Source organism: Micropterus salmoides, unplaced genomic scaffold, assembly GCF_014851395.1.
Source record: "Micropterus salmoides isolate LMB-PRFRI ecotype aquatic unplaced genomic scaffold, ASM1485139v1 Ms_hic_scaffold_9, whole genome shotgun sequence".
Classification (NCBI taxonomy): Eukaryota; Metazoa; Chordata; class Actinopteri; order Centrarchiformes; family Centrarchidae; genus Micropterus; species Micropterus salmoides.
This window is the reverse complement of record NW_024044681.1, coordinates 24,025,253-24,040,431: the sequence shown is the minus strand read 5'-3', so window position 1 is coordinate 24,040,431 and position 15,179 is coordinate 24,025,253. Positions and strand designations below refer to the sequence as shown.

At 39.6% G+C, this 15,179-nt stretch overlaps 1 protein-coding gene across 1 annotated transcript; it reads right to left on the bottom strand.

The window, feature by feature from the left end:
- Positions 1–1,083: 1,083 nt before the first annotated feature.
- pigs (phosphatidylinositol glycan anchor biosynthesis, class S) lies at positions 1,084–10,904 on the bottom strand. The gene is made up of 12 exons (XM_038709194.1): positions 10,798–10,904; positions 9,763–9,902; positions 9,518–9,629; positions 9,340–9,429; positions 9,138–9,229; positions 8,574–8,814; positions 8,320–8,462; positions 8,117–8,231; positions 7,867–8,012; positions 5,964–6,064; positions 5,674–5,884; positions 1,084–1,658 (listed from the first exon to the last, which is right to left on the bottom strand). Exons 1-12 carry the CDS (start codon positions 10,850–10,852, stop codon positions 1,380–1,382), a joined length of 1,725 nt encoding a protein of 574 aa, XP_038565122.1. The 5' UTR covers positions 10,853–10,904; the 3' UTR covers positions 1,084–1,379.
- Positions 10,905–15,179: the final 4,275 nt, after the last annotated feature.

Here is a 15,179-nt window from a genome sequence, read left to right as displayed (position 1 = left end):
AACAGATGATTATTGAGGAGTTTTTAAACATGTCCAGGGATGAAGCGTTGCGGATGTCTGCAGGAAATATGTATTTTATCCACATCATCCTTTTTTTTCGTGTGAATATATCTACGATATATTGAGGCTGCATTGGGATCGCATTGCTCATGCCACATTCAGGAGATTGGTCAGTGACCTAGATGTACTGTAAACACAAATGTATCCTGACTGAATCAAAGGACAACATAGCCAGTGCTATAGTTTGTCTCGCAAGCTAAACAATCCAAAAAAAAATGAATTACAAACAACTGCGCTGATGAAAATAATGAGATGCAATTGAACGATCTGGGTATTAAGTGGCCCATGTGTTCGTTACTTTGTCTAGTGGTAAACCGATATGGGATTATGAGCAGGGAGGCCAATATACAATGCAGATATCAAGACAAAGAAAAGTCATGTATAATTCCATTATTCAGTGCAGAGTACAATCTAATATACATGGTTATCTTAGCCAGTAACAAGTTGTTGGATTGTTGGATTATTTTAAATAATGAAATGGAAAAATACATTGGGTTGTGCTGTACATTTCAGAGCATGACTCTGGGTACTGTTTGTCAGAAGTGACGTCATTCAGCTGTATTATTCTCTGCAGTAACAATATCATTTTAATGTTGGTTTCAGATTAGATTAGCTGTCATTTAGGATAGGAGAAACGTATAAACATTTACAAGACGGTGACTGAGGACATTTAGGGCTCAAAAATACTTTTCCACCGCCGTCCCAAAACTCACAAGGGGAAGCGGCAACATCATTCCACAGCAGCCACACTGATAAAGCTGCCTGCAGATGTGTTTGCAGACATTTTCTGTTTATTTGCCTCGTGAGTGCAGGTATCAGCTGATGACGATTATCTCAAAATATCAGATATCAGTTCCATTGTCTGTCACTAACTTTGTCAATTTACTATTTGCAAGGTAAAGAACAAACTTTTATGCTCAACTTTGCACAAAATTGGGGTAAGTTGCTTCAGGGGTGTCTGCCAAATAAACGTAATAATGATATAATATCAGGTATTTTCTTGCTAAACAAAGAGCAAAAACATGAGTTACAACGTAAGTCTTTATTTGTAAATAACTTAAGTGGAATTTAAATATAAAAACAATTTAAGCTTTCCACTATACAGTGTCAGACATCCACAGCAGCCATTTGTTACAATCTTACAATAAACATGTCCTTACATGAAACAATAAAAATGATGCATGACACATTTTTAAAACACCACACCCCAATGCTGCATATGAGTCTTTCATGCCCACCTTTGTACCTAAATGTCAAGGCCACTCGCAGTTTTTTTGTTCAGACTACATTTTTCATCCCATCTTCTCTTCAAGTGTTTCTCAGTCCTTCTTGGCTTGCTTCTCTCTGCGTTTCTGTCTCACTTCAGACACTATTTTGAGCAGTGACAGCAGAATGGGCACACACATAGGCAGGAAGAGTGGTATGTAGATAGCAAACTTCTGGTCATCAGGAAAGTAGAGGAGGTGGAGGAGTGAGGGGTCAAAGAACGCTCTCTCTGATGCCAAGATGGCCTCTTTACTGTACTGAAGAGCAAAGCCGAGGTTCCCGGCCTCCAACTCTGCTACAGCCAGCTGCAGAGACGTGACGGCACTGGACACCTGAGGGACAGCAACAACAATCACATGTTGGATACAACTTATGCAATTATAGGAAAGATATTTAAATTATTTTAGAGCTTAACCGCAGATCGCATACATTTTATTCTTTGTTAGCATTTTACATGTAAAACTTCCACTGGTCTGTTTAAAACTGTCCATATAAAATCATATATCTTTTTAAAGTTTTTTTTCTAGGGCTCAATGTTGGCTAGTTCATATATCATATAAGAGATAAGATATCAGATAAGAACATTTTTTATGCTGTGTGTTTGTAATGCGTTAGCTAATCTTTAACAGCCTTTTTCTCAAAATTACATTTTTCCTGTACGCCAAGAAATTTACTTTGCCCTTGAAGGCATTTAGATCATCATACATTTACACCAATCCCATGCGTATTTAATGAGGAAATACCTAATTTGTATATAAAAAATAAAAAACATAAAAAGTTATCATTCAAAAAAAGCTTCTATTTATGTATACATTTAGCTTGTTGCATAAGTTGCATTGTGATATGAGTAATCTTGAGAAAAAGGCCTATTTGAATGTGGTGTCTCGCCTTAAGGTCCTTTGCACGGGGCCTCAATATGATTGTTTTAGTCAACCAAGGGTCAGTGGTCGTCGTGGTGGGCTAGTGAGCGTGTATAGGAAAAATTTAAAATGTCATCAAGTACGCTGTGATGAATTTATTTATATATATATTTGAAGTTCTCACTCTTAAAGTTGGAGGGCTGCAACCTATAATATTTGTTATAATTTATCACCCCGCAAAACCGCCTGGAGGATTTTTATCAGAACTTCCTGAATTTTTATCTACTCTGGTTTTAAATTATGACAGAATTGTTCTTTGTGGCGATTTTAATAATCATGTTGATGACCCCAACAATGTTAATGCAACTGACTTTTTAAATATGGCCACTTCTTTTAACTTCAAACAGAGTCAAAGGGCAAACACATAACCGTGGTCATACACTGGACTTGGTTTTTACCCTGGGTGTCAGCATTTCCTCTGTGGAATTAGTGGACATGACCATATCTGACCACAGATGTATTGTTTTTAGCTGCGATTCGCCTGTTACTCATGCCGCCTCACCAAGCTCTGTGTGTTCTCGCTTCTTTAATGAAGAAAGTGTTTCAAAGTTTTGTGCATTCTTTCAGAGCCAAAGCCAACACCTGTCTGATTCCAACACCAACAATCTGGTCGATCACTTCAATCATATCTGCTTGTTGTCACTAAATATTACTGCTCCTCTAAAGGTTAGGCCTACGTCTAAAGCTAGTAAGCAACCCTGGATAAATGACAGCATTCGCAGCCTAAAAAGGGAATGCAGGAAAGCAAAGCGCAGATGGAAAAAATCCAGTCTCCAAGTCCATTACCTCAGTCTGAAGGATTTATTAATTAACTACAATAACATGGTTAAGGATGCGAGAACACACTATTTTTCTGAACTCATTACTACACATAAACACAATCCCAGGTTTCTGTTTAAGACTGTGGATCAGCTGGTAAACCCAACCCCTCCTTGTGCCTCAGCTGGAAGTAATGATGACTGTGAATTGTTTTTATCTTATTTTACCAATAAGGTGGTGTCAATCAGAGCCTCTATTACCCCTGCAGCCTCTTACTCAGAGGTTCCTCACCAGCAACAAGAGAGTTTTAACCAGTTTAATCCCATCGACTTGTCTGAGCTTTTAAAAACAGTATGACAAATTAGAGTGTCCTCCAGCCCACTTGATGTAATACCTACAAAGTTTTTACTGAAAGTAATAGATTCTGTTGGGCCCCATTTAATCTCTGTTTTCAACAGCTCCCTATCTACTGGTTGTGTCCCTGATTATTTTAAAACGGCTTGCGTGAACCCACTTTTAAAGAAACCTGGCTTAGATCCCTCCCTCCCACATAATTTTAGACCAATTTCAAAACTGCCTTTTATTGCAAAGATTCTAGAAACAATTGTGTCCAAACAGCTGCTCACTGTACTGGAAAATAACAAATTATTTGAAAAGTTTCAATCTGGTTTCAGGAAGTACCACAGCACTGAGACTGCCCTGCTTAAAGTCACCAATGACCTTTTAATGTCTGCTGATGAAGGTATGTGCTCAGTCCTGGTACTCCTGGACCTCAGCGCTGCTTTTGACACCATTGATCACAACATCATGATAGACAGACTGAGGCACTGGGTGGGGATATCTGGTACTGCCCTAGAATGGTTTTCATCCAACCTGTCAAATAGGAAGTTTTGCGTGTCTGTGAACAACTATGTCTCTTCGTTCTGTCCAGTTAAATATGGTGTGCCTCAGGGGTCGGTCTTAGGACCCATTTTGTTTTCCTTGTATGTGCTTCCCCTTGGACATATTATCCATAAACATGGTATTTCTTTTCATATTTATGCTGATGACACACTAATGTACTTGATCGTCAGATCCACAGACCCTGGAATGCTGAGTTCACTTAACAACTGCCTTTGTGAAGTTAAAAAATGGATGTCAAATAATTTCCTCCAGCTGAACTCAGACAAAACAGAAATCCTGGTCATTGGGTCCCAGCAGATGGCAAAACAAATACTGCCATCTGCTGGCTCCCTAGTAAATCACATTAAGCCTGTGGCAAAGAACCTTGGTGTTTGGTTTGATAGTAATTTAAATTTCGAGCAGCACACCACAAAGCTTGTTCAATCATGTTTTTATCAACGTTAATATAGCAAAAATTCGATCTATGTTAACTTTTAAGGACACCGAGACCATTTTACACGCCTTCATCTCATCACGCCTGGATTATTGCAACAGCCTTTTTACCTGTTTAACCCAAAAATCTATTGATCGACTCCATACTGTCCAGAACTCAGCTGCCAGGCTTTTAACCAGAACAAAGAAATATGACCACATTACTCCTATTTTAGCTTCATTACACTGGCTCCCAGTATGTTTTAGAATTGACTTTAAAATTCTATTTATCACTTTTAAAGCTCTTCATGGCCTCTCGCCTTGTTATATTTCTGAACTTTTAGTCCCATACACACCAGCACGTACCTTGAGATCCTCGGGCAGAGGTCTGTTAACTAACTAACTAACTAACTAACTAAAGGGGACAGAGCGTTTGCTGTCAGGGCCCCGAGGCTCTGGAACAGCCTGCCCGAGGAAATCAGGTCAGCTGAGTCAGTGAACTCTTTTAAGTCCCTTCTTAAAACATACTTTTATAGGAGAGCCTTTCCCGATCTTATTTGACTTTATTTTATCCCTTTTATTTTATTCTATTTTACTAATTTTATATTTATCTTAAACGTGTATTTTAGTCTTTTCAATGTTTTCATGCTTTTATCTTGTATTGTTTTTGTTGTCTTTTGGGTATTATTGTTTTTACACTTGTTAAAGCACTTTGTAACTTGTTTTTGAAAAGTGCTCTACAAATAAAGATTATTATTATTATTATTATTAATAATACAGAATCTAAAGTAACCGTTTCTAGTGGTAGTTAAATGAATGTTTTTCACATTTATCAAAGAAATGTGTTGGGGGTTTAAGGTGCTGACCATAAACAGCAACAATCCATCTAATAATCTCGAATACAAGGCATTGTCTTTTTTTTTATACAACTAAGTTCTGATTGGCCAATAGTTTCTCTAACAGAAGAAAACAGCTGTCAAAGAGCACAACACCGGACCAGATTAAAATTGCTTAACAAATCTGAGATGTGGATGGTGATTCAGAGGTCTGGAAACAGGGTAGTCAAATTTCATTTCAGTGATCAGATGTCCCAAAACAAAGCCCTATATGGCCTGGTATGTTCATCTACACTTGTCTGTGAAAGGATTTATTTAGTTGAAGTATTTTCAGAAAGGGAAACTATATTTGGTGAAGACAGAGGAAGATGTGCTTTTAAATACTGATAAAATGGGCCACAAACCCACAGCCACAGACTACAAGTAAACAAAAATATGTGGACAGGGATGTCCATAATCTATTGTAACACATATGCACACAAATACTACTGACTAATGCAGGTGTGTATGCATCATACCTGTTCCGCAATGTTGTCATTGATAACAATGGTGCCTATCTGGTCCAGCAGCTGGGCCAGTGAGGTTATGGTGGTGGTTGCTGTTGCAACATTTTCCACGCTCCGACTCCACATGAGACGGTCCAGCTCCCAATCAGCTAGTCCTGTACTGCCGCACGGTGCCACCAGGAAGCCAGGAGGAGGGGCAGACGATTGCACACCCAGCAACAGTCTGACAGGGCACAGTACAGGAAGGTTACCCCTTGTATACAGGAAAAGCAATACCTATAGTGCTTTAGGAGTCCACTTACCGAAGCTGTGCAAGGAAAACCCCCATGACTTTGGCCATGTTGATGTTGACGTCAACAGGGAATGCAGCCTCTGGCTCATAGAAACCATTAATATTATAGACCTATAAATATATGGATAAAGACATTTTCTCTTGAATCAGTACCCAACACAACAAATTCAGAGTGTAAAATCACTGCATAGCTAACACATTATTATTGATATATAACACATTCACTTATGTTAAGCTACAGTGAGGAAAATAAGTATTTGAACACCCTGCTATTTTGCAAGTTCTCCCACTTAGAAATCATGGAGGGGTCTGAAATTGTCATCGTAGGTGCATGTCCACTGTGAGAGACATAATCTAAAAAAAATAATCCAGAAATCACAATGTATGATTTTTTAACTATTTATTTGTATGATACAGTTGCAAATAAGTATTTGAACACCTGTCTATCAGCTAGAATTCTGACTCAAAGACCTGTTAGTCTGCCTTCAAAATGTCCACCTCCACTCCATTTATTATCCTAAATTAGATGCACCTGTTTGAGGTCGTTAGCTGCATAAAGACACCTGTCCACCCCATACAATCAGTAAGAATCCAACTACTAACATGGCCAAGACCAAAGAGCTGTCCAAAGACACTAGAGACAAAATTGTACACCTCCACAAGGCTGGAAAGGGCTACGGGGAAATTGCCAAGCAGCTTGGTGAAAAAAGGTCCACTGTTGGAGCAATCATTAGAAAATGGAAGAAGATAAACATGACTGTCAATCTCCCTCGGACTGGGGCTCCATGCAAGATCTCACCTCGTGGGGTCTCAATGATCCTAAGAAAGGTGAGAAATCAGCCCAGAACTACACGGGAGGAGCCGGTCAATGACCTGAAAAGAGCTGGGACCACCGTTTCCAAGGTTACTGTTGGTAATACACTAAGACGTCATGGTTTGAAATCACGCATGGCACGGAAGGTTCCCCTGCTTAAACCAGCACATGTCAAGGCCCGTCTTCAGTTTGCCAATGACCATTTGGATGATCCAGAGGAGTCATGGGAGAAAGTCATGTGGTCAGATGAGACCAAAATAGAACTTTTTGGTCATAATTCCACTAACCGTGTTTGGAGGAAGAAGAATGATGAGTACCATCCCAAGAACACCATCCCTACTGTGAAGCATGGGGGTGGTAGCATCATGCTTTGGGGGTGTTTTTCTGCACATGGGACAGGGCGACTGCACTGTATTAAGGAGAGGATGACCGGGGCCATGTACTGCGAGATTTTGGGGAACAACCTCCTTCCCTCAGTTAGAGCATTGAAGATGGGTCGAGGCCGGGTCTTCCAACATGACAATGACCCAAAGCACACAGCCAGGATAACCAAGGAGTGGCTCTGTAAGAAGCATATCAAGGTTCTGGCGTGGCCTAGCCAGTCTCCAGACCTAAACCCAATAGAGAATCTTTGGAGGGAGCTCAAACTCTGTGTTTCTCAGCGACAGCCCAGAAACCTGACTGATCTGGAGAAGATCTGTGTGGAGGAGTGGGCCAAAATCCCTCCTGCAGTGTGTGCAAACCTGGTGAAAAACTACAGGAAACGTTTGACCTCTGTAATTGCAAACAAAGGCTATATATATATATGCATGCTAATATTAACATTAATTTACTCAGGTGTTCAAATACTTATTTGCAGCTGTATCATACAAATAAATGGTTAAAAAAATCATACATTGTGATTTCTGGATTATTTTTTTTAGATTATGTCTCTCACAGTGGACATGCACCTACGATGACAATTTCAGACCCCTCCATGATTTCTAAGTGGGAGAACTTGCAAAATAGCAGTGTGTTCAAATACTTATTTTCCTCACTGTATAACCATTGATAGTACTTAGACTACTGTCATCCAGTGTTGCTCTTTAGATTATCTTACCATAATTCCACCCCACCGTGGAGAGTGAAACGCATTAGAAAGCACCTCCTGTTTCTTGTGGTCATGAATGTAAAGCGGTGAATGGCGGGCATCCGGGACGTACAGAAGAAAATTCAACACCGGGTTGGAAGATGCAGCATTTGAGCCTCAAAATGAAAAAGAAAGAGGGGGAAAAAAAGAAGAAAGTTATATATAAAATACACCAGAACACACTACACAATGTTTCTACTCAGTGTGCGTTTTCGGTTACCCAGTCTAGCCTCCACGGGGTTGATGACATGAGCGAGGCTGTCAGAGTTGAGTGTGTAGGCGCTGCGGCTGCTGTCAAAACGTGGGTTGACACCGAGCATGGCATAGTACAACGTCTGTAAGGGAATATGTTCATTAACATACAGCAGTTGAGCATCTTGTCATCGTGATGTGGGTACTGCACATATGCACATATATCAGTACCTGAGAGTCAATGCTAAAGTTGGCCAGAGGGGCCAGTTTTGTAAGCAAAGGCTGGATGTAGGTCTGCACGGCACCCTCTATGTCCCAGTGTAGCCGGTGTGACTTTGGGTCTGGGTTCAACAGACTGAATGTTATCTCATAACCTAAAGAGAAGATCAGAATAAGCAGAGAACAGAATAAGAGTTGAATTGTATACTAACTGAGACAGAAATTAAGCTGGCCCACTTTACAGCTGTGCTGCAACAAAGACCGACCTGGGCTGGATTTAAAGGTTCTCATGCTATCAGCGATGCTCTCTTTGTTGCCAGGGCTGAGACGGACTCTGTCGCTGAGGGCAGCGGTGATGTCGGTGTGGCCAAAAGACATCACCTGCAGCACCTGCTTCATCCGAGGCTCCAGGTGAGCCAGCAGTTGCTCTAGTGTCTTGCCCACTCTCATCTGGCCGCCAATACGCAGCAGGGCTGTCCGTCGCTGACCGATATACACGTCCACATCCTGAGAGATACAGGTTGGTTTTGTATTATCTTCTTCCTTCCCAGCAACACAAATGACTCATAATTCTGTTTGCAAGCTGTGCAGAAGGTACTGTGTTTAGACAGTTAAACACTTAGCGGATAGCTTAGATAGATTATATCATCTTTTCAGCTACTCGATCCAATAGAGAACTGAAATTCATCAAAGTACAAAACTACACAAAGACTTTAATTAACATATGAACATTTACACACTAATGAAAAACGAAGAAAATAAAGAATACGAAAGAGTAAACAGTGGCCACACAGTACTCAAAAGAAATTCAAAACATTGTGAGATTTAACCTCAGGCAGCAGTGAAGACGACTCTGGGATAACATACACAACCAAAGAACCACACGGACTCTCACTGAGCGTGTGCAGCGATAAATCTGCCTCTAATGAAAAACAAGAGAGACAGGGAGAAGTAAGACAGAGAGAGAACTGAGACAGCAAAATGTTATCTGAAGAGCTGAAAGCTGGATTTGACAGGCAGACATCATCTCACCTGCAGCAGTGGGCTGGTTCAGGGCGTCCTCCTCCATGATTGTAGCTGTGCGGTACCTTGTCTCATACCTGTACCTCAAAGCTGTGTCCTCTGGAAACAAAGCAAATTTGAGAAAAGAATTAGCTTGCAGTCTTCATATTTGGTAACCATAAGATCACAGACAGCATGTATAAATCACCATCTACTGTGTGTTCCTCTTCCTGTGTCTTTGTCAGTGGGATCTTCTTCTGCTGTTCTGGGGTCACAGTTCCACGTGCAAAGACAACCTCCACATCAGCACTCAACTGTAGCTATAAAAAAAAAACAACAACAAAGAAATAAAGACAGATTTTTAAAAAGATACACATGTATTACACACCAGACAAGATTAAATGAACCACGAGATGGGGATGTGCAAATTAATAGCAAGTAACATGAACAAACCTGTAGATTAGCCAGCTCTTTTATCTGACTGACAGGCAACCAGGCGCGGTACGTTTCAGTTGTCCGCCACCACAGAGGGACTCCCACGATGATGACCACCGCTGCTATGGACAGAGCAGCAAGCCGGCCACGTCTACGCTCTGAGAGACATGCAGAGACAATACAGTGAGATAACATAAATGTGTCAACCGTCTGAGATTCTACCATGTCGAACGTATTCTGTGGTTGCTGTTTTTTTATTGTGTGTATGGTATATTCACTGTTTGTAAATATATTGTATGAATATGGAGGTCTAGTTGTGTTTTGCAAATCAATGTGCAGGATTGTTTTGTGACAATGATAAATTTGTTTTTGTTTTTTTACATGTCTGGCATCAATGTGACAAATAACTTGATTTGTTACTAGATTAGGCAAGAACAGGAATCCCTGTGTCGTTATTTTACACATTCGCAGAGTCTGTCAATTGAGTTTCTAGAATAGTATCCATATCGTTTAGCCCCGGGACACCTCACTGGCCACTGATGATTAAATAAAGTTTACATAAATCTGTTTATTCAATAAAATACTGAGCTAGATGCAAGATGTCAGGCCTACTCAACACTTAAGTATTAACATGCAAACGTGTATAGTCCGACACTAACGTTAGTCGGACGACGTAGAAGAATAGATTGTCCTTTAGAGAGACAACATGGACCTGTGTTTGGCTCTACTTAGGGGAGATCTGGGAACCCTAATGTTGTCGTTAGTTGTGGTATAAAAAAGAAATAATGAAAACAAAAGATACAAGAAAAAACAGCAGGTGTGCTTGCAGTGTCTTTAGTGAGAGGGAGCATCATTGCTGCAGCTGCTGATGCGGCTAACGTTAGCTGTTAGCTTCAGAGGGTGTTAACATAGACACAACAGCGGCCACTTGCCAGGGTCGCTACATCTGTTGTACGTGTTAGCTAACTATTCTATAACAAAATGATCTAAATAATTTTATTGGACGGAATTTGGACATAGTTTAAAATAGAATTCAGTTATGAATCTACTCACCCACTTCCGTGGTAGCCATTTCTGTCAATGAACGGAGCGGGGTGCGTTTGTTCATCCCTACACTCCCAGTCACACGTCACATGACCGAGATTAAAACACATTGGGTGGCTGTGAAAACAATAGCAAATTGCACTTTGATTACATTTAACCAAATACTGTAAGAAACAACGGTCTGCCCGTCTCTACCCAGAGAAGGCAATTAGTTGGTTTTAGAGGTAGGGACTGTAAGTTAACCGTCGGCCCACCCGGTGAGAATATTAAACGCACAAACACAATGTGAGACGCAGCCTGTCTGTTAAAGCTGCACCCCCTAGTTTATACGTCTATGGTCTACAGCTACTTTTATCTGTATCTGTAACAGAAAAATCACAACTGAGGCCAAATCAGTGTTTACTGTTAGTAATCAAACATGACAGACTGCAGGCAATAGGCTACTAGTATTGTTTTATATGTGTTTGGTAGGCCCAGTGTGTAATAGGCTTGTTTATATTTGGAAACTAGACTATAGGCTAATTAACATGATCGGCAGAGGGCAGGGTTTTATAAAATGAAGAAATTGTCTCTTTTCCAATAATCCTTATGACTCTGTATTATTTTAAATGCTCTGTTCCACAGATTACCACCAATCCAGTCCTTTCTACTTGTCAAAATTCTACCTTTATATAAAATACAACCCAACTTTTCTACTTGCCAAAAAGTGATTGCAGTTTCTACCTTGTGACTGAAAGGTTTTTCAAAATGACTTGATTTCATTCATGAGTAACATAAGTGACAGATTATCGCGTAGTTTATCCAGTCAATTTTACTCTGCAATCTAAAAAATGTGGTGTGCCAAATAGTTGTCTGTATGTGTGTGTGTGTGTGTGTGTGTGTGTATTTCTCAATGTGTGTTTTCCTGACCAAAAGCTTAGGCCTGTGTTTTTGGAGGTTGATGACTAGATTATCATAAGAGTGACTTTGTGTCAGGGATTTCCCACATTATCACATAGTGAGTAAGAAGGGGGTGTTATTAATTAGCGTTGGATGAGAGGTGTTGAGTAGGGAAAATAACTCTACCCCTTTCATCCTTAAGTTTTAAAACAGACTACCCCCCCTTCATCTGGCTAGCAATTAACAAGGGGGTGTGATTAGTGTTGAATGAGAGGTGTTGATCTGGGAAAAGAAGGACAAAGCTGAAATGAGTTTCTACGTTATCTTGGTTATCCCAGAGAGGCTAAATATTCTTTAAAACACTGTTTCAAATTTGTGAAACCATTATTCTGTTTGTGAAAATGACAGTAAGAGGTTGGGAAACTGGGAAATACTGGTTTTGACCCAAAATCAGACTCACAGACTCAAAAAGAGTTTAGCCTACTTTGTCAGCAAGCACAACACAGGACACCAACAGGTTAAAGAGGTAAAGGGTTAAGTTAGGCAGAAATAAAGTTTTAAAAACAGGTCTCACCATGCCCTCAGCTCATCAGTTGTTTGAATGTTTTCATCAGAAAGCGACTCGCGTCATTCTAAAGAGTTATTTAGACTGTAAGAGGGGAAAAAGCGAGGAAATCTATAAGTAGGCCTAAGTTATTTTAAAATGGTCATTCCCCCGTTCTTTATTCATTATTTCATAAGTGTCATCTGTATATCCCACAATTGCTACATTTGGTGATAAATGCCATTTGGTTCTTTTTGCCACAGACTAATGGAGATAGGCTATGGGACTACAGACAGATTTGGGGATGTAAAACGGGGGTTGCTTCCTACAAATACTGTCAAATGGTCCATCAGACCAAACAACACAGACATCAAAGGTAAGACAGGTGTGAGGAGAGGGTTTTTTACCCTATATATGCCTGACTATGCTGTCCCCACCATCACTTGAGGACCCTTTGTGGAGTGTCGTCTCTGTAGACACTTCAACTAATCCCTGCAGTCTGTAGAAATGGCTATTGTTGCTGGTGAGTAAAAACATAATTCTAAAAGTTGTTTGAAAATGTTATAGGAGTAGTTTTTTTAAAATCCTGATTTATATTTTTATTTTCAAAAACAGTTCTGAAGTGCCTTGGGTCCTCAGGACGGGAACAAGGATCAAGAAAGAGAGCATATTTCTTAGGTAGGCCTTGCCATGATGATTTTTTATATGCACACATTGTGTTGCATTTGTCTGCAAAGAATAGTACCTATTCATAGCAAATTTAAAATAACATGCTGATTTTTCCAGAGGAAATTCATTTATTTGATGAAATTCCTCAAAGATGTGAAGCTGAATGCTCGTGCTTGTTGGAGGCAAAGAAGAAACATCCAACCAAAAAGCCCAGCAGGCATAGTGGTCAGTAATCTGTATCTAAATCTACAGCCTACTTAAACTTAGTTTAAATAACACAATGCTCATGATTTTAACTGTTGTCTTCTGTTATCTGTGTGTGTTTGATCAAACAGAGGAATGCAGGAAATGCAACAAAAAGACAGGACCTGCCCCCCAGCTCATTTGGATCACAGATACTCCAGAGTCAGGATGTTCTGAAGAACCTACCATGATTCGGGACACTCCGGACTTGAGAGAGGCGGTAAAAAATATCGGCCCCTAGTCTTTTTCCTCTTGATTCTGCGCCCAAAGAGCATTCAGAGTTACTGGACTGGACCGACTCATATATCCAGTGATGACAAGCAGTTTTCCAAATGATGAAGCCCAGCATAACAAAACATCACACAAGGGTTAAGAGGCGAACTGCCAATTCAAAACAATCCTTAAGCCGACGCATGTTCATAAAAAGAACAACAAGGATGGTGAGGCCTGCACATGGTAAGGCCTACAGATGTGGGCTATAGAATGATAAACACTTTGGAGGAAAGACACCAAGAGCCTTTACGTCGTTACAACTGTTAAGATTCTGCAATAAAATAACAAAAGAGATGTCTGGACTTAAAAGGGATTTTGCAAGTTTATCTAATTCTTGAGAAGACATGGACAGTTGCAGCCCCAGAGAGGCTGAACACTGTAAAGGATTCTCTGAACATTTGAAAGGGAGGAAAACACTACACAATAATGTGGAATGTCTGCAAAAAAACACAAGTCATGTACTGTATAAGATGAGAACATTGGTGTGGGATGCTGCTAATAATGCAATACAAGACACCGATAGATCACTATGTTGTTGTACAAGTGGCACAGGATGGTATGCCATGGTACAAATGACTGTAGGTGAATATGCAGATGTAAAACTACTCTACTAAATTCTACTCTACTGTATGTATCCCTTTGAGTGATTATGAATTCCACATGGGCCATAAGTTTTGTTTTTTGTACTTTTAATATTGATCAGTGTATTTTGACATTAACCAGAGGAAAACATGTGGATATTGATAATGGTATGCTATGTTGAGCAGAATCTTCGATCAGTAAAAATACAAACACATGTACTGTTTTTATTCTTTGAAGTGTGTACAAATAAACACGATAAAAACACTAGTGTTTGGCTGATTAGCAGAAAAAAGAAAATTTGGAGCTTGTTTTTTCCTCTGTGGGGTAATGAATGATCTAATGACAGACATTCATGACCAAAACATGCTGTTAACAAGGATAATTTGGGTGCTACCACTTCATCAGTTTCTGAGGGGAAACACTAAATAATTCCCCACTCAACCTACCTTGAATTGAAGCTAAGAAGTAATATTGATGGAAATAGTGTTAAGAAATAATTGATTTGATGTGGTTACTTATTGAAAAAGAAGGTAGCTTGTTAAAACAATCATATCTGACATTTTCATTTAATAAAGCTAATTTAACATTCGTCCTTTCATGTACTGACTGTTTAATAGGAATCAGTTTTCCTGTTTAAAATAATACATTTTATTTGTAACGCACTTTATATTTAAGCAAATCCCCAAGTGCTAAAAATAAAAAAAGAGAACACAAAGATAAAAACAATAAGGCAAAGAAAAGGGCAAACACCACATTTGTGTTTAGAAATAAATTCTTATAAACTGAAACTGGATGAAAACACACATATGGTCTTTTGTTCACCTTCTGGATAAGTCCTTATTAAATTCTACACCCTTATGTTTCAGGAAACTTATTTTATAAAACATACACCAGACAGAAATCTGTCTTATTCAGAATAGTTTACATACACGAAGCTACTAGACAAATAATACTGCTTTAAAACTGCGGTTATTTAGTCCAATGTTAGATAATCTGTACCCACAGCAAGTCTTGCGTTAAAGGTGACATTTAGCTAACTGGAAGTAAATTCACTGGAAGAACAGGAATATAAGTGGGACAGAAGAAGACTATTGCACGAGTGTTCAAGTGTCAGGTATGCAGAATAAAACGAGTATCCAAAAGGAAAATGAAGACAGACACAATAAGAAAAACAGCAATAATGTCACACAGAGATCTCTGC

Excerpts from the sequence above, each read along its gene's own strand:
- pigs (XM_038709194.1), bottom strand. The coding sequence starts at position 10,852 with ATGAACAAACGCACCCCGCTCCGTTCATTGACAGAAATGGCTACCACG. Across the intron at positions 8,815-9,137 it reads CGTCTTCACTGCTGCCTGAG|GATGTGGACGTGTATATCGG; the intron begins GTTAAATCTCAC and ends TGTATCTCTCAG. Across the intron at positions 8,463-8,573 it reads AACCTTTAAATCCAGCCCAG|GTTATGAGATAACATTCAGT; the intron begins GTCGGTCTTTGT and ends TCTTCTCTTTAG.